The sequence below is a fragment of the Cherax quadricarinatus genome, chromosome 19, assembly GCF_038502225.1.
Source record: "Cherax quadricarinatus isolate ZL_2023a chromosome 19, ASM3850222v1, whole genome shotgun sequence".
NCBI lineage: Eukaryota > Metazoa > Arthropoda > Malacostraca > Decapoda > Parastacidae > Cherax > Cherax quadricarinatus.
Genome location: NC_091310.1, coordinates 2,582,150 through 2,609,533, shown reverse-complemented (window position 1 = coordinate 2,609,533; position 27,384 = coordinate 2,582,150). Strand labels below are relative to the sequence as shown.

The 27,384-nt window shown below is 41.1% G+C and overlaps 1 protein-coding gene across 1 annotated transcript in view; it reads right to left on the bottom strand.

Annotated features, from left to right (window-relative positions):
* Window positions 1-2,006: 2,006 nt before the first annotated feature.
* Window positions 2,007-27,384, bottom strand: part of LOC128688202 (cell adhesion molecule Dscam2-like) — a 297,471-nt gene continuing 272,093 nt past the window's right edge. Inside the window, exons 20-23 of the mRNA XM_070086853.1 lie at window positions 24,570-24,789; window positions 23,337-23,525; window positions 2,142-2,435; window positions 2,007-2,059 (exon numbers count right to left, since the gene is read on the bottom strand). Of these exons, the coding sequence (XP_069942954.1) occupies window positions 2,007-2,059; window positions 2,142-2,435; window positions 23,337-23,525; window positions 24,570-24,789 (756 nt within the window). The remainder of the gene's footprint in view (window positions 2,060-2,141; window positions 2,436-23,336; window positions 23,526-24,569; window positions 24,790-27,384) is intronic.

The window sequence follows — 27,384 nt, the reverse complement described above, 5'->3', positions numbered from 1 at the left end:
CTATAATTTTTGCACTCTCTTTTATCCCCTTTGCCTTTATACAAAGGAACTATGCATGCTCTCTGCCAATCCCTAGGTACCTTACCCTCTTCCATACATTTATTAAATAATTGCACCAACCACTCCAAAACTATATCCCCACCTGCTTTTAACATTTCTATCTTTATCCCATCAATCCCGGCTGCCTTACCCCCTTTCATTTTACCTACTGCCTCACGAACTTCCCCCACACTCACAACTGGCTCTTCCTCACTCCTACAAGATGTTATTCCTCCTTGCCCTATACACGAAATCACAGCTTCCCTATCTTCATCAACATTTAACAATTCCTCAAAATATTCCCTCCATCTTCCCAATACCTCTAACTCTCCATTTAATAACTCTCCTCTCCTATTTTTAACTGACAAATCCATTTGTTCTCTAGGCTTTCTTAACTTGTTAATCTCACTCCAAAACTTTTTCTTATTTTCAACAAAATTTGTTGATAACATCTCACCCACTCTCTCATTTGCTCTCTTTTTACATTGCTTCACCACTCTCTTAACCTCTCTCTTTTTCTCCATATACTCTTCCCTCCTTGCATCACTTCTACTTTGTAAAAACTTCTCATATGCTAACTTTTTCTCCCTTACTACTCTCTTTACATCATCATTCCACCAATCGCTCCTCTTCCCTCCTGCACCCACTTTCCTGTAACCACAAACTTCTGCTGAACACTCTAACACTACATTTTTAAACCTACCCCATACCTCTTCGACCCCATTGCCTATGCTCTCATTAGCCCATCTATCATAAAATAGCTGTTTATATCTTACCCTAACTGCCTCCTCTTTTAGTTTATAAACCTTCACCTCTCTCTTCCCTGATGCTTCTATTCTCCTTGTATCCCATCTACCTTTTACTCTCAGTGTAGCTACAACTAGAAAGTGATCTGATATATCTGTGGCCCCTCTATAAACATGTACATCCTGAAGTCTACTCAACAGTCTTTTATCTACCAATACATAATCCAACAAACTACTGTCATTTCGCCCTACATCATATCTTGTATACTTATTTATCCTCTTTTTCTTAAAATATGTATTACCTATAACTAAACCCCTTTCTATACAAAGTTCAATCAAAGGGCTCCCATTATCATTTACACCTGGCACCCCAAACTTACCTACCACACCCTCTCTAAAAGTTTCTCCTACTTTAGCATTCAGGTCCCCTACCACAATTACTCTCTCACTTGGTTCAAAGGCTCCTATACATTCACTTAACATCTCTCAAAATCTCTCTCTCTCCTCTGCATTCCTCTCTTCTCCAGGTGCATACACGCTTATTATGACCCACTTCTCGCATCCAACCTTTACTTTAATCCACATAATTCTTGAATTTACACATTCATATTCTCTTTTCTCCTTCCATAACTGATCATTTAACATTACTGCTACCCCTTCCTTTGCTCTAACTCTCTCAGATACTCCAGATTTAATCCCATTTATTCCCCCCACTGAAACTCTCCTACCCCCTTCAGCTTTGTTTCGCTTAGGGCCAGGACATCCAACTTCTTTTCATTCATAACATCAGCAATCATCTGTTTCTTGTCATCCGCACTACATCCACGCACATTTAAGCATCCCAGTTTTATAAAGTTTTTCTTCTTCTCTTTTTTAGTAAAATGTCTACAGGAGAAGGGGATACTAGCCCATTGCTCCCGGCATTTTAGTCGCCTCATACGACACGCATGGCTTACGGAGGAAAGATTCTTTTCCACTTCCCCATGATGTAAATTCACCATAATTAAAACGTATTATATTTTCAAGTTATGAGAAAATTCACTACTTAATCCATGTAATATTGAAAGGTCTAAAAAATAGAGAAAGAAGAGTTGAAGATGAGAAAATTTATGAGATCTTGTATAAAAAACAATGACACGGTCGACGATATGTTTATCCATCCTGGACAATTATATCTAAAATTTCCCGTCCAAACTGTAGGTTAGCAGTTAATTATTTCAGTCATGGAATAGCAGATTTAGCCGTGAATATCTCCAATGTGTCAGGATAAGGATCTGTGTAAGGAAATGCATAATATTAATTAGACATTTCTATAATAAGGAAAAAAAACAACTATTGCTCCAGTATGACACATACCTCCAGTGAGAGATGCTGTGGCCACGTCGTAAACAGCAGTTGCAGACCCTGCAGCATTATGGGCTGTGATACGAAGCTGGTACCAAGTTAGTGGGGCTAACTCTGGAAGAGTGAGGGAGTCTGTGTCCCCCGCCAGATGAGATGCAACAGGAATAAAGTTGGATTCTGAGTGAGGTCTGTATTCCACTGCCCAACAGGTGAAGGGACAGCCTCCCGACGGCCAGGTATACAAGTGAAGAGTCACATAAGATGAGTTGACACTCACGAGATCCTGATGGCGGGGCTGACGAGGAGCTGTCCAGGTGGAACAGTATTATTGTTATACTAGCAATACTGTCGCTTACTGTAAATTATTCTCATTCTTTAAGAATAATGACTAATAAAAACTGATGGAAATTCAATTTTCATTGAGCTTTTTAGAAAAAAAAATAAATTTAAAAACTAAAGAACTTCTTCCATTCCACTGCGAACAATTAATTTACAAAGTACTTCTGATTCAATGAGTAATTTGTCTGAAATACTGAAATAAACACGAGAAATTCGAGGGATGAAGCATAAAAATGTTACATAATAAAACTGGAATAAGGAAAAATATGAGAGAGAAAGAGAAGATGAGGATATCAGACACAAGTACAGAAGTGAACAAATTTCGCACGAGGCACTACTTGCGTGATATAATACTTACATTGTATCGTTATAATGCTCATATTGATGTTTACAATAACTGTTAACATAACTTTCATATTAATTTCAATATAAGTTTACTCTTCGCATTTCTACATATCTAAAGTTAAGATATAGTAGATTAAAGTATTAATATTTATAAATAATTGCTAAGACCATGTGTATGTACAATTTATTTTCTTATGTAACAACTTGTACATAGGAATGAACATGTACAAGACCAAGGTGACACCATCTGAGCAGGATCGAATCCTATGAATCTTTGCTTGCTCTTTTGTATGTGGTTTGCTCTTCTTGTCTATTCGCAAATGTGAGGTGACAGCCGTGCTTCATCATGAGTCATCTATTTCCATCAGTCCTACTTCAGTATAGTGAACTACTATGTAGATATCTGTGTGTACAGGTGTTTAGAAAGTTTTGTGTGTGTTAGGTAAGACACATATGCAACAGTTAGGTATCTTTATTTCGAAACGTTTCGCCTACACAGTAGGCTTCTTCAGTCGAGTACAGAAAAGTTGATTACCTCTTCTAGTGACCTACGTCTCACCTCTTGGCGCTATATAAGGCTCCATCCTGTCACTTCATCTCCATATTGTTTCATTCCATGGAACAATGCTCTTCTTCAGACTGAGGGACTGACCACCTCAAAACTTTAAGGGTGATGGACTGATTACATCGTCTTCAAGTATCTTCTGCTTCTATCAACTTTTCTGTACTCGACTGAAGAAGCCTACTGTGTAGGCGAAACGTTTCGAAATAAAGATACCTAACTGTTGCATATGTGTCTTACTTAACAACCTGTCGGTATTTTATACCATTTTAATGTTCATTCAGAAAGTTTTGTACCTGTCTGCTACACAGAAACGTTCCAGAGACACGGTGAACCTTGTGAGAAGCGAGATTCGTGAGAGTGTCTCTCAGTGTCAGTAGGGTATTCAACGAAATACATTTTATTTTTCTCTGGTTAGAAAGGGACTCAGCAGAGTTTAATATTTTATCAAGTATTTCCGTTGTTATTCAGAGATGCTTGAAGTGATATTATGTACAATGACATTTCACATTTCCATAGGACATTAATACATATTGTAGTTTCAATAAATTATTTGCCTTAACTATATTATTAATAAGACATTTATAAAAGAGTATTATAAAGTATTTTGCCAAAGACTTCCCATAGGGGTAAGGCATGTTTGAATAATATTTTTTTATACTTGCTTTCAGTAACTGTGGATTACACTCCGTACTACTCTTCAGTAATACTAGTATTAAGAATCCTACTGTCTCGGGCCATCAAGAGAGTAAGTGAAGACATAAGTGTGCGAGTACCTGTATGTAATTACAAAAACAGAGCATAGCACATAGTGTTCTGAGTACATTACGAATTTTTTGTAATTTCTCCCCTTCCCCTCCCCCCCCCCCCCCAGAATTTAACATCTGGTCCCTTTTGCTCCGTCAACCGTCACCCATTTGACAGTTATTACAGCAGTGTTTTCAGTGTTTCAGAGGACGGACTGTAAGATGAATCATTGGACTCGCAGCGGTGGATTCACTTGAAAATACCTCGTGGGCTCTATTATACCTATTCAAAAGCTGTGATTGTATTCTGCGTATATTAACTCTTCATCTAGTATCATATAGTATAAAATATTTTTTTTTACCACATGGGTAGTTTCCCACCAAGGGAGGGTGACCCCGAGAAAAAAGAAATATTTTCACCATTACTCAGATCATGTCCTCACTGTCCTGCCAGAGGCATGCCGATACTACAGTTCAGAAACGGCAACATATAATCACCCCTACTTCACCATGACTCAAGTCAGGCTAAACGGTTTCCCTGAATCCCTTCATAAATGTTACTTTGTTCAAACTCCAACAGCACATCAAATCATAAAAACCAATTGCCTTCTCCTCCTATCTAACAAGCTCATGCAAGCTTGCTGAAGTCTAAGCCATTAGCACACAAACCCTCTTTTACCCCGTCCCTCAAACCTTTCCTAGGACAGCCCCTACCCCGCAATCCTTCTACTGCAGAGTTATACTCCCTCCAAGTCTTTCTAGTTGCATCCTCTCAGAATGTCCGAGCCATCTTAACAACCCTTGCTCAGCGCTCTGGATAATAATTTTAGTAACCCTGGACCTCCTCCTAATCTCTAGGCTACGGATTCTCTGCGTTATATTCACACCACACATTGCAGTCAGACACGACATTTCCACTGCCTCCAGCCTTCTCCTTGTTGCAACATTCACTACCCATACTTCACACCCATATGAGAGCATTGGTACCAATATACTCTCATAGATTTCCCTCTTTGCTTCCACGGAAAAGTTTCTTTGTCTCCACAGACTCCTCAGTGCACCACACTCCTTTTCCCCTCATCAGTTCTTTGTTTCACTTCGTCTTTCATTGACCATCTGCTGACAACTCTACTCCCAAATATCTGAACACGTTCACTGCCTCCACACTCCCTCCCTCCAGTCTGATATCCAGTCTTTCATTATCTATTTTTTTGATCCTTATCAACTTACTCATTCTTATGTTCACTTTTAATTTCTTTATGTTACATACTCTCCTATTTCTTGAGAATCTCCAAAAACCACAATGTCGTCAGCAAAAAAAAAAAAAAAAAAAAATTTACAGAGGCAAATCCCACTTTGTGCTAGATTCTTTGTCTTTTAACCCCACACTTCTTAACACCCGAGCATTCACTTCTCTTTACCAGGAAATAATCTCCCTCTCACTATCCTCGTAAAAACTCGCAAAAGCTTGCGCATGTACCACTGGCTCTCCAGCCTTACCTACCACGCCTTCTACAACTATTTCTCCCACTTTGGCATTCAGGTCCCTTGCCACAATTACTGTCTCAATTCGATCAAAACTCCCTAACATCTCCCAAAATCTCTCTCTCTCTCTCTCCTCTACACTCGTCTCTTCTCCGGGAGCATAAACACGTATTATATCTGACTCTTCGCATACTACTTGAATTTATACATTCATATTCCCTCGTCCTCTTCCATAATTGATGCTTCAACATTATTGCTACCCCTTCCTTAGCTCTAACTCTCTCAGATACTCCTGACTTAATCCCATTTATTTCTCCCCACTGGAAGTCCCCTACCTTTTTCAGTTTTGTTTCACTTAGAGTTAGAACATCCAACTTGTTTCCTTCATAACACTGACAATCACCTCTTTCGTATCACCTGCACAACCTTAACGCACATTCAAACCTCCCTACATTATTCAGTATATATAAGCACTATTTTATTCAGTTTTGAGATTTCCTATCACTATTCAGAAAAAGGAATTTACACAAGTTTTATAATAATATAGATAATCGAAATGATAAGCTGATTCAAATATATCCAGTAGTCAGGAAAAACACACCTAAATTATTTGATCTTACTCATTAGTATCTAAGATCACAAATGTGAAAAGCAAAGAGAAAGAGAGAGAGATCAGAACACTTTTATTAACAATAGGAACTTGGTAAGAAAAGTATGATTCACATGATTAATTTCTGATTATCTCTCTCATTTCTTCAAAACTCCTCTTTTTCCTTTATTGCAGAACCACCCCTCCTCCTCCTCCTCCCTAGTTTTCCCTTCCTTTACACGTTATATGCTCCTGGAAATAATGCATTTTTATCAGTGCAGTTCATTCCCTCTCTGCACGAGGTATGATGTTTGGGGACTGTCTCGACTATTTGTTCCCTCAGTTCATCATTTATTTGATATTCCATCTGCATTTTTCCCCTAACTATTTTCGCCTAACGCATGTGTCAGGATACACAAATAACCCGCACATAGGAGAGACTAGCTTACAACGACGTTTCGGCCCGACTTGGATCATTTACAAGGTACACAGAGTTAACAAAGTAAGGTTATAGTTATGGTTGTTGATAACTTGGAGGAGAGAGATGGGCGTGGGTTGTGTAGGGATACTGCCGTCTAATGAATAGTCCCAATTCTAAATTTTTTTCCATCTGTTTTATTTCCTCTTCTTTATTTGTGCACTCAATGATCGCCTTAATAACTCATTCATCTTCCTCGCATCCCATTCTTCCTGACCTGCCATCAGCCTCAAGTTTACGAATCATCAGTAACCTTCCATTTTCTTCCTCTAATTGTCTTTCACTCCAGACTGCGTTGTCTGCTGTCACCATTTTTTTTTTAAACAGGGTTTTACAAAGTTAGGTTAAGGTTTCTAACTTTATTTACAAGTTAAGAACTGTTACCTATATCAGCTCATTTGAAAGCCTTTTTATTGTTATGAGACATACAAACAAGGAACAGGATGAGTTGGAGCTTTGTATGAGCCAGTGACTTCATTTATGAACTGACTTTATTTCGGTGATATCATTATGCTGTACGAATATGTTCGTAAAGAATAACGAGTCATCCTAGGAACAGATGATTTCAGATGAAGTGATAAAGAATAAAAAGGCTTTAATACCGTGACTGGAAGAACGTTCCAGTCCGCCCTGGATCACTTACAAAATCACACTAGCAGAAAAGAGTGAGATAGCCAGTACATATATATAGACGAGCGGGATAACGCCGGGAACAAGATACGGAGAAGTTAAATTATTGGTAGTGGTAAAGTAGTAGAAAGTAGGGAGTAAAAAGTAGTGGAAAGTAGGGAATAGAAGGTAGGGAGAGTAGTTTAGTGGCAAAAGAGAGACAGGGAAGTGAAGGGTGAAGGAAGACAATAGTAAAGGTCGTAGCAATAATAGAGGAATTGGGGGAAAACATAGAAGTAGAAGGGGGGTCAGTTTATGAACAAGAAAAAGGAGCAGTGAAGGAGATCTCAGGTCACACAAGAAGGGAGGGGCAGGAAACTGACTTATAGGCAGAAGAAAGCAAAAAAACAAAAAGTGAAAATATAGGAAAGGAGAAGAGGTAGGGAAAGGAGAAGAAGAAAAGATCAGGTTAAGTCAAGAGTGCTTTAAAGTTTAAAGCATTTCACAGTTTAATTAGAAAGGAAGGCATCTACAGAAATAAAGTCTAGGAAAGTTGTGTATAAAGGATGATTCAACAAAACAGCGGGTTATTTGTGTGATGAATTGAAGCTCTGGAGTCAGAGTCAAGAGTGAAGTTGCTGCTTGCCCGTCTTGTTGTGTAGAAGTTCACTTCTCGCTGTTATTAGAGTGGAACCAAGTGTGGTACTTTAACAATATCGTCCTTGTACATAACACTAAGACCACCCACATCCCTCCTGTGTTGAATGCTCTTTTGAAATTACAGATCTATCCAGGCTGGGTCCTGGAAATAGATGAGCCATCTTGCTTTGCTCTCTTTCTATCAAGAAGTCGCACGTGAGACGGAAGGCAGGCAATCCAAGAAAGTGGAGCATACTCCAAGTGTGAGATTACTTTTGCCTCGTACAGAATCTTACAATCTCTACTGCCGAGTCGATGCGAGATTCGTCGAAGTGCTGTAAGTTTCCTGGCCGCTTTGTTTGCAAGCTGTAAAACCTGGTTCTTCATGGTCAGTTTGGTGTCAAACTTCAATCTGAAGATATGAATTTCGTCCCCGGGAACCAATACTCTCCCATTCATTCTTACCATTGCACCAGCAATTCCATCTTGGTGCCTTCTCAATCACCAGCTTACAGCTGGTGATTGCTGTAACTTAGAGCAGCTGGCATTTCCTTTCTTGAATCAGTAAATGTCAGAGTACAGTCGTCTGCAGATGCGTGGGATTTTGGGACGAGATGAAGGTTACTGAAGTAGGCATTTCACAATAATGGCCCAAGCACACTTTCCTGTGGAACACATGCACCAATAGAATCTACTGCTGACCCTGTCCCATTGAGAACAACGCATAGCATAGAGCTTGAAATTCCCAATGTTTGCAGTTTTGCCAAGAGTCCCTGGTGCCAGACTCGGTCGGAAGCACCAGCAATGGCCAGTGCTACTACACAGCTGACTTTGGATTCATCCAGTGTCTGGTGCCACTTAGTGGAGAGGTTTAACAACAGATCAGCAGCAGAGTATCCTTTTCTGACGCCATACTGACAGTCACAAAGTGGTAGTCGAAAAATTGTCTGCGTAAGATTATTGTCTCAAGAATCTTGCCAGTGATTGACAAGAGCGACACTGGTCTGTAGTTACTGATTTCTGCTCTGCTCTTCTTTTTGTGATCAGGGACTACATTTGCCTCTTTCCACAGAGAAGGCCATTTACACTTTGCTATTCGGTGATGAAGAGATGCGAGTTAGAGGTGCTGCTAGCTGGTCTGCATATCTACTTAGCAATCTTGGGCTCAACTTATCTGGGCACACAGCCTTTTCTCGGTCCAGCGATTTAAGGAGAAGATATACTTCATCCTGCTTTATTATCACCACTGACAACTTTGCGGCTAGCCAAAAAGGTTCCCTTGCCTGATCAGAAACTTTCATCTTGGCAGCACATTGTCCAGCAATGAGGTCAGCTTTTTCCTGCCTGCTATTAGAGATGGTTCCATCCTGTCCATTCAGAGGTAGAATAATTTCATCAGGTGAATAACCTTGTCGGTCCTTGACCAAGGACCACCATGTTTTGAAGCCCATTCTACCTGATGCCAGCATTATTTTGTATGTCAACCTCCCATCCAGAGATGGCCCACATTTGGACTTCTCCCATTTGCCAACAGGCTTGCCTGTGCAGGTTCTTGTTATAGATAGTTGGATGCTTCTTACTCCTCCAAACCTTGTACTTAACACCAGCAGCCTCTTGACAGCGAAAGCCGAACCAAATATGATCTGTAGGCTTCGTTACATATTGCCGATGAGGGATATGTTCCTGTTGGAGATTAAGGATGTGTCCAGTGAAGGCATTCATTTGGTTGTCGAAATCACCTTAGATCATTCCAATCGGAGGTGGCAAACTCAGAGCAAAGAACTGACCGGTTTTCTCTTTCTCACTGCCAGGATGTGCATGTAGATTCTTCACCTCGTTCTGTAGGAATCTTCAGAGTCGTAAAGACAGCCTTGTGGTAAGATGATTCCTCACAGCCTAGTGGTTGACAAGTGACTATACCTTCCGACATGATCACTCACTACTGGGTCGAGGGAAAAGCCAGTGATGTGAGTAGAGAAATCAAAGTTTCTCATGTGAAACACTGCAAGAAGGTCATCAAAGTCCCTCTGTATAAGACGTTGGTTGAGGTCACCAGCAATTATAATATGTTATCATTTGTGCTGAAGCAGATGGGAATCCACATTTTCAATCGAGAAGTTGATGGGATCTGCATATTGCCACTTGCTTTCTCTCTTCTAATCTACTGTTCCTCCTTGTGAGAATCTGGTAAACTCATTTCTTCCTTTACCTTTCCTGATTCGTCTTTTCTTTCTTCTTTTCCTCTCATTGTCACTTCTTTTCCCATCTATGTCCTCATTTTCACATTCCTTCACGTTTTCACTCCCTCTTCTAGTCCAGGGTTCTTTCTTTAGCGGACGATGTTCTTTTCGACAATACAATCTTTCACTCCCTTTTTTCTTTACATATCTTATATGTCTTCCTGCCAGAGATTAATAAAATTATGTCTCCATTTTCTTTCAGTTTGCCACGTCCTTTCTTCTCTCTCAACTCTACCTCCCTTTCGAGTGCCAATCTTTGATTTCCAATTTTCTTTTACTGCTGATTCCGCACAGTTGAAAAAAAACAAAGTTTATTCTGTGACTGCTGAGTAGCAAGGAGATGGAGGGTGTCATTTCCAGCCCCAGCTCGATTCTCTCATTCCAGTCAGTCTGTAGTAGGTGCGTCGTTGAGTAGTGCAGAGCCCTGTGACGTGTACTAATCTATTTGTGCTCACCTATTTGTGGTTGCTGGGGTCACAGCTTCTGACCCCGCCTCTTCGCTACTTCCTACTATATCCACTCTCTCCTTGCTTCAAGATCATTATCGTATCTCTTCTTAAAGCTATGTATGGATCCTGCCTCCACTACTTCACTCTAAAGATTGTTCCGCTTCCACTCTTTTGAGTCTTCAACTGCCAGTTATGACACCTTGTTTTTGTGTTCCATCTCTGAAATATTCTGTCCCTGTCCACCTTGTCACTTCCTCTAAGTATTATATACGTCGCTGTCATGTCATCCCAGTCCTTGCTCTCCTCCAGTGTCATCAGGTTGAGCTTCCTTAATCTCTCATCATAAGACATAGGCTCTGGGCCTTGTCTTCTTACAAACTTTTGAACTTTTTATATTTACTGACGTGCTTGATCAGATGTGGATTCCATTAGAGTACTGCATACTCCAATATGGTGCTGACGTAAAGTGTGTACAGTGTCTTGAATGACTCCTTACTTAGATGTCGAAACTGTATTCTTAGGTTTGCCAGGCGTGCATATAATGCAGCAGTTATTTAGCTGATGTGCGACTCAGGGATGTGCTCGGTATGATGCTCACCCCAAGATCCTCTTCCTTGAGTGAGGTCTGCAGCATTTGACCCCCAAGCATGTACTCTGCGGTCTTCTTTGCCCTTTCCCGATCTTCATGACTTTGCATGTGGTGGGGTTAAATTCCAGGAGCCAGTTGCTGGACCAGGCTTGCATCCTGTCCAGGTCCCTTTGTAGTCCTGTCTGATCCTCATCCAATTTAATTCTCCTCATTAACTTCGCATCTTTATCCCTACCGGCACGTCATTCACATTTACCAGAAACAGTACCAGTCCTAGGACTGACGCCTTCGGAACCCCACTCGTAACTGGTGCCCACTCTGACACCTTATCACTTACCATGACTCGTTGTTGCATTCCTGTCAGGTGTTTTCTGATCCATTACAGAGCCTTTCCTGTTATGCATGCCTGATCCTCTAGCTTTTGCACTGATCTCTTGTGTGGCAGTGTCAAAATCCCTCCTGCAATCCAAGAAAATGCAATCTTCCCACCCCTCTCTCTCATGTCTTACTTCCGATATCTTGTCATAAAACTCCAGTAGGTTTGTGACACAGGATTTCCCTTCCCTGAAACAGTGCTGGTTGTCATTTATAAGCTTGCTCCTTTCTAGGTGCTCCACCACTCTCGTCTTCATAGTCTTCTACATGACTTTGCATAATATACATGTCAGTGACACTGGTCTATAGTTTAATACCTCATTTCTATCACCTTTCTTAAAAATTGGGACTACTTTTTCCATCTTCCACACCTCGGGTAGTTGCCCAGTTTCAACGGATGCGTTGAAGATTGTTGTTAGTGGCACACAGCATCTCTGCTCCCTCTCGAAGAACCCACAGAAGGATGTCTGGTCCCACCACCTATGAGGTATCTAGTTCACTTAACAACCTCGATTGTGTGTATGTCGCCCAGCACTTATTGATGTATCCTGTGTTGGTGTACCCCACTATTCATTATTCTGTCTTCCCGGAGTCCTTCCTGTCTCCACCGAAAATACTTCTTTAAATCTCATGTTGAGCTCCTCACATCTCAGTCGTTTCTTGTGAACTTCCGTCCTTGCTTCCTCAGCCTGATTACACTGGTCAACAGTCTTTGAAAAGTTGTATGCTTCTTAAATGAGATTAGTTAATTCCTATATATTTTCATGTCCTGAATCGAAATATCGACTTGAAAAGTGCTTATTGGCTGTAGATTTAAAGATACGAGACATGTAATATTTGATTATTTTATTATAATGTACAATATATGTCAGTATGTTTTGAACTCTAATCAGTATCTACTCTCTGCATTTTGCTTGACGCTTATACTGGGCTGAAAAATCATCTCTTGCCAGTGTCCGGCAATAGTCTGCAAGCATTCTTGTGCCCCGTTCTGTTGACTTTCCTTCTGTTTCCGAGAAATCCCTTCACCACTAACTTATATGCTTCCCAAGCAGCTTTCTCCTCCCCAAGAAAGTCTGACTCAAAGTCACCATCTTTAAGAAGCTCTCGAATCTGAGGAGCCTTGAAGATTCGCATCGCTATTGGGCCGTGCGGACGTGCTGCGCAGTAGCTCCTGATTGAGTTGGCTTTTGCGCAGTGTTGACGTGTACTTAGCTCTGTGAAGACCTGTTTGCGCGCTCTCTGCGAATTGAAGCAAGATGCCCTCCATCGAGCAACTTTACCAACAGCTTAAGGAAGAATTGAGGATAGCGAAGTTGGAGATTCGGCGACTGACCGAGGAAAACAAGAAGATTCGTAGTAGTCCTCCTGTTTTGAGTCCTCAGGTCAAGAAAGGAAACTGGTCAGTGGCTAGAGAGCAGGGAACGAAGTTGACGATCAAGAAGACGAATGGAAAGATAGAAACGATGAAGAAGAAAGAGACTGCCGTGGAAACTGTTGTGGAAACATCTAATACATTCTCAGTGCTACCCGACGAATGTGAGTCGACTACTGGGAACATCACGACGAACGACACCAAGGAAAGTAAGAATATTGTTGTTGTTGGGGATAGCCAAGTTAGGTATATGGATAGGGCGTTCTACTTGAAGGACAGGAGTAGGAGACAGAGAGTTTGCTTTCCTGGGGCTGGGATGGAGGATATTGTTAGCCGTCTGGATGACATCATGAGAGGTAATGGGAGTAATCCTATTATCTGTCTCAGTGCTGGAGGCAACGATGTTGGCAGACGTAGGAGTGAAGACCTGATTAGCAGGTATAGGTCAGCAATAGAAATAATTAGGAGTAAGGGTGGGCACCCTGTCATATGTGGTATTTTGCAAAGGAGGGAAGTTGGAAATGAATGGTTGTCCAGGGCAATTGGTGTCAATTGCTGGCTGGACAAATACTGTAAGGAAAATGCGGTAACATTCATTGACAACTGGGATCTCTTCTATGGCAGAAATGACATGTATGCCAGGGATGGGGTTCACTTATCTAGGTCTGGGGTGGTAGCACTGGCAACTGCAGTGGAGGGAGCTGTTAGGACTTTAAACTAGGAATAGTTAGTGGTATGGGTTTTGGCAGGAAAACAGTGAAGTCCCAGTGTAGTAATATTACGAGTTCTAGGGGAACTAGTAATAAGCAGAACGAGGTAGATATTGAAAAGCCAGGGACTTTGGGTGATAAGGACAGTAATAGGTTTAGTAGAAAAACAGAAATGAGCAGGAAGGGTAAAGAGAAAGGAGAGTCTTTCAATGTTTATTATGCTAATTGCCGTAGTGCTAGGAATAAGATGGACGAGTTGAGATTAGTTGCTAGTGCAGGTAACATTGATGTATTTGCCTTAACTGAGACGTGGTTTAATTCAAAAAGTCGGGACATACCTGCGGAATGTCATATTCAGGGTTTTAAATTGTTCCAAGTAGATAGAAGTATCTGGAAGGGGGGTGGGGTGGCATTGTATGTCCGAGATCGCTTGAACTGTTGCATAAAAACGGGTATTAAGTCTGAAGTAACACATACAGAGTCTGTTTAGATAGAATTTTCAGAGGGGCATGAAAAACTGATTTTAGGAGTGATATACCGTCCCCCAAACTTAGATAGGGACCAAGGGAGACTACTATGGGAGGAAATTGTTAAGGCCACAAGGCACGATAATGTAGTAATTCTAGAAGACTTTAACTTTAGTCATATTGATTGGACTTTCTTGACTGGGAATTTAGAATCATACGACTTCTTAGAAGTAGTTCAGGATTGTTTTTTGAAGCAGTTTGTGACAGAACCTACAAGGGGAAATAACCTGCTTGACTTAGTTATGGCAAACAATGAATCCCTTGTTAATAATTTAGAAATTTCAGAGGAACTGGGTGCTAGCGACCACAAATCAATTACATTTAGCATTGAATGGAAGTACGATAGTAGCGATAACTCAGTAACAGTCCCAGATTTTCGTTTAGCAGATTACGCTGGGCTTAGAGAACACTTATCATCTGTTGACTGGGGTAACGAAGTGAGATATCAATATGACAGTTTTCTGAACACTATACATGCTGCTCAAAGAACGTTTATCCCATATAAAGAAATTAGATCAAATAGAAATGACCCAAAATGGATGAATAATAGGCTCAAATATCTACTAGGGCATAAGAAAGGAATTTATAGGCGTATCAAAAGAGGTGAGGGTCATCTTATGAATCAGTATATTGACATTAAGAGGGACATTAAAAAGGGGATAAGAAAAGCTAAAAGGGACTATGAAATTAAAGTTGCTAGGGATTCTAAAACTAACCCAAAAAGTTTTTTCCAGGTCTATAGAACAAAAGTTAGAGATAAGATAGGTCCCCTTAAAAATAACTATGGGCACCTTACTGACAAAGAGAATGAAATGTGCTCGATTTTTAATAATTATTTTCTCTCAGTTTTTACACAGGAAGACACTAACAATATTCCAGTAATTAATTTTTATAGTGGGCTAGAAGAAGATAAATTATGTAACATCACAGTCACTAGTGAAATGGTTGTGAAGCAGATAGACAGACTGAAGCAAAAAATAAGTCTGGAGAGAGTTCCGGGGGTCCTGTGAGGCCTGATGAGATTTTTTCAAGGGTTCTTAAGGAATGCAAAATGGAACTCTGCGAACCATTAACTAATATTTTTAATTTATCTCTTCAAACAGGTGTAGTGTCTGATATGTGGAAGATGGCTAATGTAATTCATAATTTATAATCTCAGCTATAAATGACTAGAGTCATTTATAGCTGAGATTATAAGAAGCCATCTCGATAAGCATAGCTTGATTAATGATACTCAGCATGGATTCACAAGAGGCCGGTCTTGTCTAACTAATTTATTAACTTTCTTCAGTAAAGCTTTTGAGGCTGTTGACCACGATAAAGAATTTGATATTATTTACTTAGATTTTAGTAAGGCTTTTGATAGAGTTCCGCACCATAGACTGTTAAAGAAAGTGGCAGCTCATGGCATTGGGGGAAAAGTGCTCTCGTGGATCGAGTCATGGCTCACTGACAGGATGCAGAGAGTGTCCATAAATGGGGTTAAATCCGAGTGGGGATCTGTAACAAGTGGCGTTCCACAGGGATCAGTCTTGGGCCCGTTGTTGTTTATAATATATATCAATGATCTTGATGAGGGAATTACTAGTGATATGAGCAAATTCGCCGATGACACAAAGATAGGTAGGATAATTGATTCAAACGTAGACGTTAGGGAACTTCAGGAGGATTTAAACAAACTTTATTCTTGGTCAGAAAAGTGGCAGATGCAGTTCATTGTAGATAAATGCAAGGTTCTGAAGCTTGGGAGTGCCCATAACCCTAGTACTTATAAGTTAAATGATGTAGAACTTAGCCATACAGATTGCGAAAAGGACTTGGGGGTTATGGTGAGCAGCAACCTTAAACCAAGACAGCAATGCCTAAGCGTACGTAATAAGGCAAATAGATTACTGGGATTTATATCAAGAAGTGTAAGCAACAGAAGTCCAGAGGTCATACTGCAGCTTTATACATCATTAGTAAGGCCTCACCTAGATTATGCAGCTCAGTTCTGGTCTCCGTATTACAAAATGGACATAAATTCGTTAGAAAACATTCAGCGTAGGATGACTAAATTAATACATAGTATTAGAAATCTTATGAAGAAAGATTGAAGACTCTTAAGTTACATTCACTTGTTAGACGAAGAATGAGGGAAGACCTGATCGAAGTGTATAAGTGGAAGATAGGTATTAATAAAGGGGATATTAATAAGGTCTTGAGGATGTCTCTCCAAGAGAGAACCCGCAGTAATGGATTTAAATTAGATAAGTTTAGATTTAGAAAGGACATAGGAAAGTATTGGTTTGGAAATAGGGTAGTTGATGAGTGGAACAGTCTACCTAGTTGGGTTATTGAGGCTGGGACTTTGGGTAGTTTCAAATATTGGTTGGATAAGTACATGAGTGGGAGGGGTTGGATTTGAGTGGGACTTTCACATCAGAGCTTATTTCTTGGGTGGCATTGAAAATTGGGTTGGGCAAATGTTTTGTTAGTGGGATGAATTGTAAAGGACCTGCCTAGTATGGGCCAACAGGCCTCCTGCAGTGTTCCTCCATTCTCATGTTCTTATGTTCTTATTCCCTCTCTTATCTTAGCGTCGCTCATTGAGGGGAATTTTGAAGTTAAATACTTGAATCCCTGACCGGATTTGTCCATAGCTTTTACAAAGTTTTTCATTAGCCGCAGTTTTATGTGTAGTGGTGGTAGCAAATTTTTGTTTGGTTCAATGAGAGGTGGATGTTGAACATTTTTCATCACAGGCTCCAGTGATTGATGAGGTGGCCACACATGCATATCAATAGCTCACATGCCTTACATTCATATCAAGAGCCTGCTCAGTGAATATTTATTATAAGTATAAAGTGTTTGGCTAAGAAAATCACCTATCTGTCTCCTCAAAATATAAGTTTACTTAGCACAACCACCTTCTATGACTGTTGGAACAATAATGAAGGACAGTGAGACTGTGAGTGTGGTAAGAAACACACTGTCACACGTCTGTTGGAACCTGTTGCGACACGTAGGTGTGTATTGAAAAGTAGAGCTAGCAAACAATTTAAACTATGATATTCATTATCAGTGACTTAAAATTGGTTGGAAATTGCTACCTTAGTCTCAGAAGCATTTTGGTTGTTGACCAGTGTTACCTTGTCCTTCACTGTTGTTGTCCTCCTAATGTTTTTATGCAACAGCTTCGGGTCTGACTTGGCTTTCGATGATATGTCGTTTTCGTATTGTCGCTGAGCCTCTCTCTTTATGTGTGCATATTCGTTTCTGGCTCTTCGACTAATCTCTTTATTTTTCTGGGTCTTTTGTCTTCTGTACTTTTTCCATTCTCTAGCGCACTTAGTTTTTGCCTCTCTACACCTTTGGGTGAACCAAAGGCTCGTTCTGGCCTTCCAGTTATTTTTGTTGTCCTTGGGAACAAACTTCTCTTCTGTTTCCTTTCATTTTGTTGTCACGTAGTCCATAATTTCGTTTATCGAAATTCCCACCAATTCTTTTCCCCACTGAACCTCTTGCAGGAAATTCCTCATGTAGTTTCGGTTCTCCCATCCATCCACCTGTAACTATACAATGTATTCGAAGTTCAGAACCACGTTATCACTCGCTCTGAGGGGCCGATAGCATGTGATGTCCCCAATGTCTGAACTACTCAAGGTGAATACGAGGTCCAGTATTGCTGATTCATCCTCTCCTCTCTCTCTGGCAGTGTCCCTAACATGTTTATGCATGAGAGTTTGCAGTAGCACCACCATCGTTTTGGCTTTCCATGTTTCGGGTACCCCATGTGGCTCCAGGTTTTCCCACTCAGTATTCTTGTGATTAAAATCACCCAAAACTAGTAACTTGGCCCTACTCATGTGAGTCCTTTTTCCCGCCTCGTGTGTGCATGCACAATTGCTCTTTTGTTCTCTTCATATTCTTCTGTTGGCCTCTTGGTGTTCTGTGGTGGGTTGTACATTATTGCAGTTTTCACCTTAGGGCCCTCAGACTGAATTCTTTCTACTATGTGGTACCTTTCGCCCATTTCTTCCATTTCCTCAAATCTCCATCGGTTTTTAATAAGCAGTGCAACTCCTCCTCCCCCTCTGCTCCCTCTATCTTTCCTCAGGATCTGATATCCAGGCGACAAGATTGTCTGTTATCCTCATGGTGAGTTTTGTTTCTGTGAGTGCTATGTCTTTCGTGCCACTCCTCACATTTATTTGTGTGTGTGTGTGTGTGTGTGTGTGTGTGTGTGTGTGTGTGTGTGTGTGTGTGTGTGTGTGTGTGTTTGTACTCACCTAATTGTACTCGCCTAATTTTATTGCAGGGGTCGATACACAGTTCCTGGTCCCGCCTCTTCACTGATCGCTACTAGGTCCTCTCTCTGCTTCCTGAGCTCTGTCATACCTCGTCTTAAAGCTATGTATGGTTCCTGCCTCCACTACATCACTTGCTAGGCAAGTCCACTTCCTGACGACTCTGTGACTGAAGTAATACTTCTTAACATCCCTCTGACTCGTCTGAGTCTTCAGCTTCCAATTGTGACCCCTTGTTATCTGGTTGATGTGTGCCTCCGGAGACATGCTCGGTGTTATGGTCACCCCAAGATCTTTCTCCTTGAGCGAGGTTTGCAGTCTTTGGCCCCCTAGCCTATACTCTGCGGTCTTCTTTGCCCTTCTCCGATCTTCATGACTTTGCATTTAGCAGGGTTGAATTCAAGAAGCCAGTTGCTGGACCACGTGTCCAGCCTGTCCAGGTCTCTCTGAAGTCCTGCCTGGTCCTCATCTGATTTAATTCTCCTCATTAACTTCACATCATCTTCGAACAGGGACACTTCTGAGTCTATCCCTTCCATTAAGTCATTCACATATACCAAAAATAGCACTGGCCCTAGGACCGACCCCTGTAGGACCCGGGTCGTCACAGGTGCCAACTGTGATACCTCATCCCGTACCATGACTCGCTGTTGCCTCCCTGTCATGTATTCTCTGATCCATTGCAGTCCCCTTCCTGTTATTCGTGCCTGATCCTCTAGTTCCTGCACTAATCTCCTGTGAGGAACTGTGTCGAAGGCCTTCTTGCAGTCCAAGATAATGCAATCAACCCACCCCTCTCTCTCGTGTTTAACTTCTGTAACTTTGTCATATAACTCCAGAAGGTTTGTGACACAGGATTTGCCTTCCATGAATCCATGTTGGTTATCGTTTATAATCTTGTTCCTCTCCAGGTGCTCCACCACTCTCCTCCTGATAATCTTCTCCATGACTTTGCATACTATACACGTCAATGACAGAGGTCTATAGTTTAGTGCCTCTTTTCTGTCTCCTTTTTTAAAACTGGGAACTACATCTGCCGTCTTCCATACCTCAGGTACTTGCCCAGTTTCAAGGGATGTGTTGAAGATTGTGGTTAATGGCACACACAGTGTATCTGCTCCCTCCCTGAGGACCCAAAGGGTGATGTCCGGTCCCATTGCCTTTGAGGTATCAAGGTCACTTAGCAGCTTCTTCACCTCCTCCTCAGTTGTGTGCATGTCATGCAGCACATGGTGTTCTATTCCCTGTTGGTGTCCCCCTCTCTCCTGTCTTCCCAGAGTCCTTCCTGTTTCCACTGTGAATACTTCCTTAAATCTCGTGTTAAGCTCCTCACATACCTCTTGATCGTTTCTTGAGAGTTCCCCACCTTCTTTCCTTAGCCTGATCACCTGGTCTTTGACTGTTGTCTTTCTCCTAATGTTGATAAACAGCAGTTTCGGGTCAGACTTGACTTTCGATGCTATGTCATTTTTGTACTGTCGCTGGGCCTCCCTCCTTATCTGTGCATATTCGTTTCTGGCTCTTCGACTGATCTCCTTGTTTTCCTGGGTCCTTTGCCTTCTGTACCTCTTCCATTCTCTAATGCACTTAGTATTTGCATCCCTGCACTTTCGGGTAAACCAAGGACTTGCTTTGGTCTTCCCATTGTTTCTGTTGCCCTTGGGAACAAACCTTACCTCTGCCTCCTTGCATTTTGTTGTTACATATTCCATCATTTCATTTACTGACTTTCCTACAATTTCTCTGTCCCACTGAACCTCCCACAGGCAGTTCCTCATACCTGTGTAGTTTCCCCTTTTATAGTTTGTTTTTTTCCCATTCGACTCCTGTTACCCTCTCCACATGTAACTCTACTATGTAATCAAAACTCAGGACTACGTGGTCACTAGCTCCGAGGGGCCTCTCATATGTGATGTCATTAATGTCTGAACTACTCAGGGTGAACACACGGTCCAGTCTTGTGCATTTGTGTACCACACCTTCAGCTTCTTGTCTGTCACGGTGGACCTGGGAGAATATTGGCGTTGGGGGAGCGGGAGCCCTGGGGGGCCTATGGGGGTTTGTGGTGTGAGTGGGGTTTGTGATGGGATTAGTGGGGGCAGAGTGCGCATAGGGGGCTGCTGTGTATGCGTGTGTGTGTGTGTGTGTGTGTGTGTGTGTGTGTGTGTGTGTGTGTGTGTGTGTGTGTGTGTGTGTGTGTGTGTGTGTGTGTGTGTGTGTGTGTGTACCATCTATTTGTGATTGCAGGGGCCGAGTCATAGCTCCTGGCCCTGCCACTTCAGTGATTGTTACTAGGTCCTCTCTCTCCCTGTTCCACAAGCTTTATCAAACCTCGTCTTGAAACTATATATGGTTCCTGCCTCCACTACTTCGCTTTCTAGGTTATTCCACTTCCTGAGAACTCTCTGACTGAAGAAATACTTCCTAACATCCCTTTGACTCATAGGAGTCTTCAACTTTCAATCGTGACCCCTTGTTCATGTGTCTCATCTCTGGAACATCCTGCCTTTGTCCACCTTTGTGTGTGTGTGTGTGTGTACTCACCTAATTGTGGTTGCAGGGGTCGAGACTCAGCTCCTGGCCCCGCCTCTTCACCAACCGCTACTAGGTCCTCTCTCCCCCTGCTCCATGAGCTTTATCATACCTCGTCTTAAAACTATGTATAGTTCCTCCCTCCACTACATCGCTTGCCAGACTATTCCACTTCCTAACTACTCAATGACTGAGGAAATACTTCCTAACATCCCTTTGACTCATCTGAGTCTTCAGCTTCCAATTGTGACCCCTTGATTCTGTGTCCCTTCTCTGGAACATCCTGTCTCTGTCCACCTTGCCTATTCCACGCAGTATTTTGTATGTCGTCATCATGTCTCCCCTGACCCTCCTGTCCTCCAGTGTTGTCAGACCAATTTCCCTTAACCTTTCTTTATAGGACATTCCCTTTAGTTCTGGAACTAGCCTTGTTGTAAACCTTTGCACTTTCTCTAATTTCTTGACGTGTTTGACTAGATGTGGGCTCCAAACTGGTGTTGCGTACTCCAGTATGGGCCTGACGTACACAGTGTCTAAAGTCTTGAACGATTCCTTACTGAGGTACCGGAACGCTATTCTCAGGTTTGCCAAGAGCCCATATTCCGCAGCAGTTAATGTGTGCTTCTGGTGATGTACTCGGTATTATACTCACTCCTAGGTCTTTCTCCTTGAGTGAGGTTTGCAGCCTTTGGCCTCCTAGCCTATACTCTGTCTGCAGTCTTCTTTGCCCTCCTCCGGTCTTCATGACTTTGCATTTGGCTGGGTTAAATTCTAGGAGCCAGTTTCCAAACCACACGTCCAACCTGTCCAGGTCTCTTTGTAGACCTGTCTGGTCCGCGTCTGATTTAATTCTCCTCATTAACTTCGTCATCTGCAAACATGGACACTTCTGAGTCTATCCTTTCCGTCACGTCGTTCACATATACCAAGAATAGCGCTGGTCCTAGGACTGACCCCTGTGGGACCCCACTCGTCACTGGCGCCCACTGTGATACCTCATGACTCGCTGTTGTCTCCCTGTTAGGTATTCTCTGATCCATTGCAGTGCCCTTCCTGTTATACGTGCCTGTTCCTCTAGCTTCTGTACTAATCTCTTGTGAGGAACTGTGTCGAAGGCCTTCTTGCAGTCCAAGAAAATGCAATCAACCCACCCCTCCCTCTCATTTCTTACTTCAGTTACCTTGTCATAAAACTCTAGTAGGTTTGTGACACAGGATTTGCCTTCCATGAATCCGTGCTGGCTGTCGTTTATAATCTTGTTCCGCTCCAGGTGCTCCACCATTCTCCTCTGATAATCTTCTCCAAGACTCTGCATACTATACATGTCAGTGACACTGGTCTATAATTTAGTGCTTCATTTCTGGCTCCCTTCTTAAAACTGGGGACTACGTTTGCATTCTTCCATACTTCAGGTAGGTGCCCAGTTTCAAGGGAAGTGTTGAAGATTTTGGTTAGTGGCACACGTAGTGTCCCTGCTCCCTCTCTAAGGACCCATGGAGAGATGTCCGGTCCCACCGCCTTTGAGGTATCAAGGTCACTTAGGAGCTTCACCACCTCCTCCTCAGTTGTGTGTAATTCATCCAACACTTGTTTGTATATTCCTTGTTGCTGTACCCCACTGTTTTGCCTTCCCGTTGTCCCTTCAGCCTCCACTGTAAATACTTCCTGAAATCTCATGTTGAGCTCCTCACATACCTCCTGGTCGTTTCTTGTGAGCTCCCCACCTTCCTTCCTCAGCCTGATTACCTGGTCCTTGATAGTTGTCTTCCTCCTGATGTGGCTGTAGAGTAGTTTCGGATCAGACTTGACTTTCGATGCTATGTCATTTTCATGTTGTGTGTGTGTGTGTTTGTGTGTGTGTGTGTGTGTGTGTGTGTGTGTGTGTGTGTGTGTGTGTGTGTGTGTGTGTGTGTGTGTGTGTGTGTGTGTGTGCGTGCGCGCTTGCGTGTGCGCATGAGCACGTGACCATGTAAAGTCAGATGCTATTAGAATGCTAATAAATTCCACACCTGGTATATAACTTCTTTGTTATAAGGCAATTAAAAAAGATCGTATCGATAAAATGGTAGAGTGCAGCAGACAAGTGTAAACATTACCACTGCGGAAAGAATGGTAATGTTTCATGACAGTGGAAAGAATCTCACTTCAACAACGACCACAGCTTCAATGAGATGCAAATATGATACTGGAACAGTAATTATTTCTTTTATTCCATTGTCTCTTCACTACATACTGCCTAGCTACCAGTATTTAGGTAATAACAGTACAATGGCACAAAGCAGAACAATCATAACACAAGAGAAGTATGAAAACGTGAGTGAGGACTCACCAGCTCCGCGGGTTCTGGTGTTGACAGTGGGGGAAGCCTCCCCTCGACCCACTAGGTTGACGGCTGCCACCTGCAGGTGGTAGGTGGAGCCACAACGAAGCTTCTGCACACTGTATGTTGCCTCTCCTGGTTCCACTGCCTCTTCCACCCACGTCTTGTCTCCCTCCAAGCTGTACCGTAAGATGTATCCTACAAGTGTAGCCAAACCAGAGGGATATGAATTATTTCACCGAATGTATTAAATACTAAGAAGAATTAATTTTCATTGTAAAACAAAATATTTGAGGTTCTGGGCACACTTTTGATTTTTATATTATAATTTTATTTATAATATATATAATTTACATTATATATGTATTTGGATTCCCCTGGGATGGCGGGAGACGGTAGTTGTGGTCAAAACTACGCTTATTTTATTTAAATCAGTAATTTAAATAATTATAAAATAATGACAAAGGTATCAATTAGATTAAATTTTCTCCTAATACCAAATTCAGCTGAAATTGCATAATTGCCGTTTTTAGATTAACTTGTCTCTGTCGCTATAAAATTATTATTATTATTATTATTATTATTATTATTATTATTATTATTATTATTATTATTATTATTATTATTATTATTATAAAAACTAAGCGCTAACCCGAAAAGTCATAAGTGAATAACAAACCATTTCAATCCCTCTATAAACAAGATCTAACACCTACTTCCCTTGTCTGTGGTGCATCCTATACTCCCTTTCACTCTGTTAAAGCTTCCACCCTCGTCCCTCACTTCAGTATATTTCATTTACTTTCACTGTCAACAGTCATTAAATCCTCTTAAAATTTTAAGAAAAAACGACTGATGAAATCTCTCTCCCTCACATACCCCTCAAGGAAGGTTCCTTGATGTTGGTGAGAGGCTCTTGATTTAGGGAATTGGATCTGTGCTCCAGTTCCCCGAATTAAGTCTGAATGCCTTCCACATCCCCCCCCCTAGGCGCTGTATAATCCTCCGGGTTTAGCGCTTCCCCCTTGATTATAATAATAATAATAATCTCCCTCATATAAGCTTATCAAACATCACAGAAATATCTGTATGATCTCTTTATTAATGAAAATGTGTATGTTCGTTAATAACCTCATGTAGACAGAAAATGTGGGGTATTATTGGTATTGACAATTGTTCATTACGCTTTTATTCATTGTTTAAGTACATTATATAAAGAAAGGCAAAAAAATGCGAATTTACCTGTGATAGGCTTGCCGCCATCACCCGGTGGATCCCAGGAGAGATGAATAGAGGTTTCTGTGGCGTACTGAACCCTGAGGGTTGGTGGTGGTGGAGGCTGTACCACTTGTACCACCCAACTAGCCTCGTCTCGCCCACCCGGGTTGTGTGCGTGGCAGGTGTAGTTACCAGCAACGTCTGCACCAGCTACTGACACATGCAGTGAGTGGTCTGCTAATGTCTAAGTAGAAAAAAATCTTATTAGGCTAGGTAAGGCTCGACAGGAAACAGGATAATTATCCTGACGCTAGTTTTAATAATATAATGATCTGCTACTGGAACTTTGGGTCATCTGACCGAGGTCTTACGCTAACTTACCGCTCCACCCGTTCAAAAATTAAAATTAAGACTTGGAGTGTGAGCAAGGTAACATTTATGAAGGGATTCAGGGAAACCGGCAGATGGGAAGTACAGTGTATGCACTCTGAAGGAGGGGTGTTAATGTTGCAGTTTTATAATTGTAGTGTAAAGCACCCTTCCGGCAGGACGTGATGGAATGAATGAGAGATGAAAGTTTTTCTTTTTTGGGCCGCCCTGCCTTGGTGGGAAACGGCTCATGTGTTAATGAAAAATAAAAAATGAATCTTTCTAATGAGTTTGTAATGAAAATATGGGAATATTTGTTGACCACATAATGCAGTATTATCTGAGGATCTATCTTGCTCACACGGTTACAAAAGTAAACAATTAGGTCTATGATATAATGCCTTGAGGTCTAATTTACAAGGTTGTGCTATGTAATTGAAGTAATTTAAGCATTTGAAAATAATTTACAAACGTGACTGAGTGATTGGAATGAGATTAATATTTAGTTACCTGGCTAATCCAGTGACCAAAATTCAATGTCTTAATATATGCTGAGATGGTGATGTTGATTTACTGTGATTTTGGCATAATACAAAGGCAATAAATATGTAAAACAGCCGATTGAGAAAAAGTCACTTATTATAAAAAAAACGTTCAGAAAACTAATCTTGCCCTTTTAAACAACGTAAACCTCTTTTGTCGAACGGACTAGCTGTCGAACAAATCAGTTTCAGAACCGATTTGTTCGAACTGGTTTTGGTTGTCGACCGACAACGCTTGGCTCACATGATTGCCACACAGTCCATAGTGGGGGTCTCAGTAAGTATAGCCACTAAAGTGTGTGCTATAAACATCTCTTGAGGTTTTGCTGTACATCTTGTGAACGTAATGAAACAAAAAGTACCAAATTTTATGGAATACTTAGGAAATTACGTTATCGTGAAGTTAGTGATCACGGCGATATTTGCGCATCGGCGATTTCGCCCACTTTGAGCCCTATTTTGGGCCAATTCCATTGTTCTAGTCGGCCAAACTCATCGCTATTTCCCTACAACTCCCTTTATTCTATGGACCGAGTACTAGAAACTGCCCATTTACCTATTTCAACTACCCAATAAAGTGACCTGAAATTACTAATTTCGCCAATTTCACACAAAATTCAAGAAAGGTCACTTTCAAAACAGGGTCCATCATAAACAATGCAGACATTCCTGGCACTAAAATAACGTTTTCTCTGTTCATTAGTTACGTCTCCAGTCCCTCTTATATTATACTTTTCATTTTGAATTTTTATTCACGCAAAAAATAGAAGATTTACTGTTAATCAGACTACTGCATAATTGTAATAACTGTATAATTAATATCAGCGCATTTGTGAATGCATATTAGATCGGCCAGTTGACGTGTATTGGACGTGTGACGTGAATTATTTACTCTTGAACATCGGCAAAAATCGAACATTTCCGCTACTCTGAACTCAATTTCCAGCTACTTTTATTCATTAAACCATTGCAAATCATAAATACCATACGAAAATACACCGCTGTTTTAAACCAAAAACACGGCTGCAGTTTTTTCTTATATGCACTGCATGCTGCAGGATTTTTTTTTATACTGCGCACACTGACCATGTTGACCCATTCTCTCACATGTAGGCCTACCAGCTTTCTCCCGCTAGATTTGAAGCCGCTAGGACAGGGTTCAGCAAACTTTTGTAGAGAGAACCAGACAGCTATGTAGTCTCTCGGGCCAAGTTATTAAATGTTATATAAAAACAATTTCTCGAACTCAGGATTGTCATTAGTTTTTTAAACCAGTTTTGGCCTAATTCTTATAATATTTAATACAATTTATCACAAATAATTAAATAAACATTATTACACTCGTCTGCATGTTTTTTTTATTGACTCTATGGTATTTTTGTGTATATATATATATATATATATATATATATATATATATATATATATATATATATATATATATATATATATATATATATATATATATATATATATATATATGGAGAAGTGATTCAGTGTTTTTTATTCATCTTTGTCACATCAGGTTGTCAAGTTATACGGAAACGTTACTTTTCTCTTTTCGTACAACATAAGTGAGAAAGTGGTATATTACCAATTAAAATGCTTACCTTATATTGACTTGAATGATAAATCTAATATAACTGTTTTTATTTTCAGATTATTATGTCTAGAGGCTGCATAAATTCACCAGATATATTTTGTTATGTCTGCGGGCAATTCACCCCTTCAGATTCCCGGAGCAACATTACTCCTTTATTGAAGCCCTGCTACTTTGCTTATTTTGGTTGCAAGCTTGGAGATCAGGACAAACTATTTGCACCACACAAAGCTTACAAGAGTTTCATCAGTAAGCTCCAGTTGGAAAACTTTGGAGTACCAATGGTATGGCGGGAGCAGATGAACCATCATGATGACTGCTACTTTTG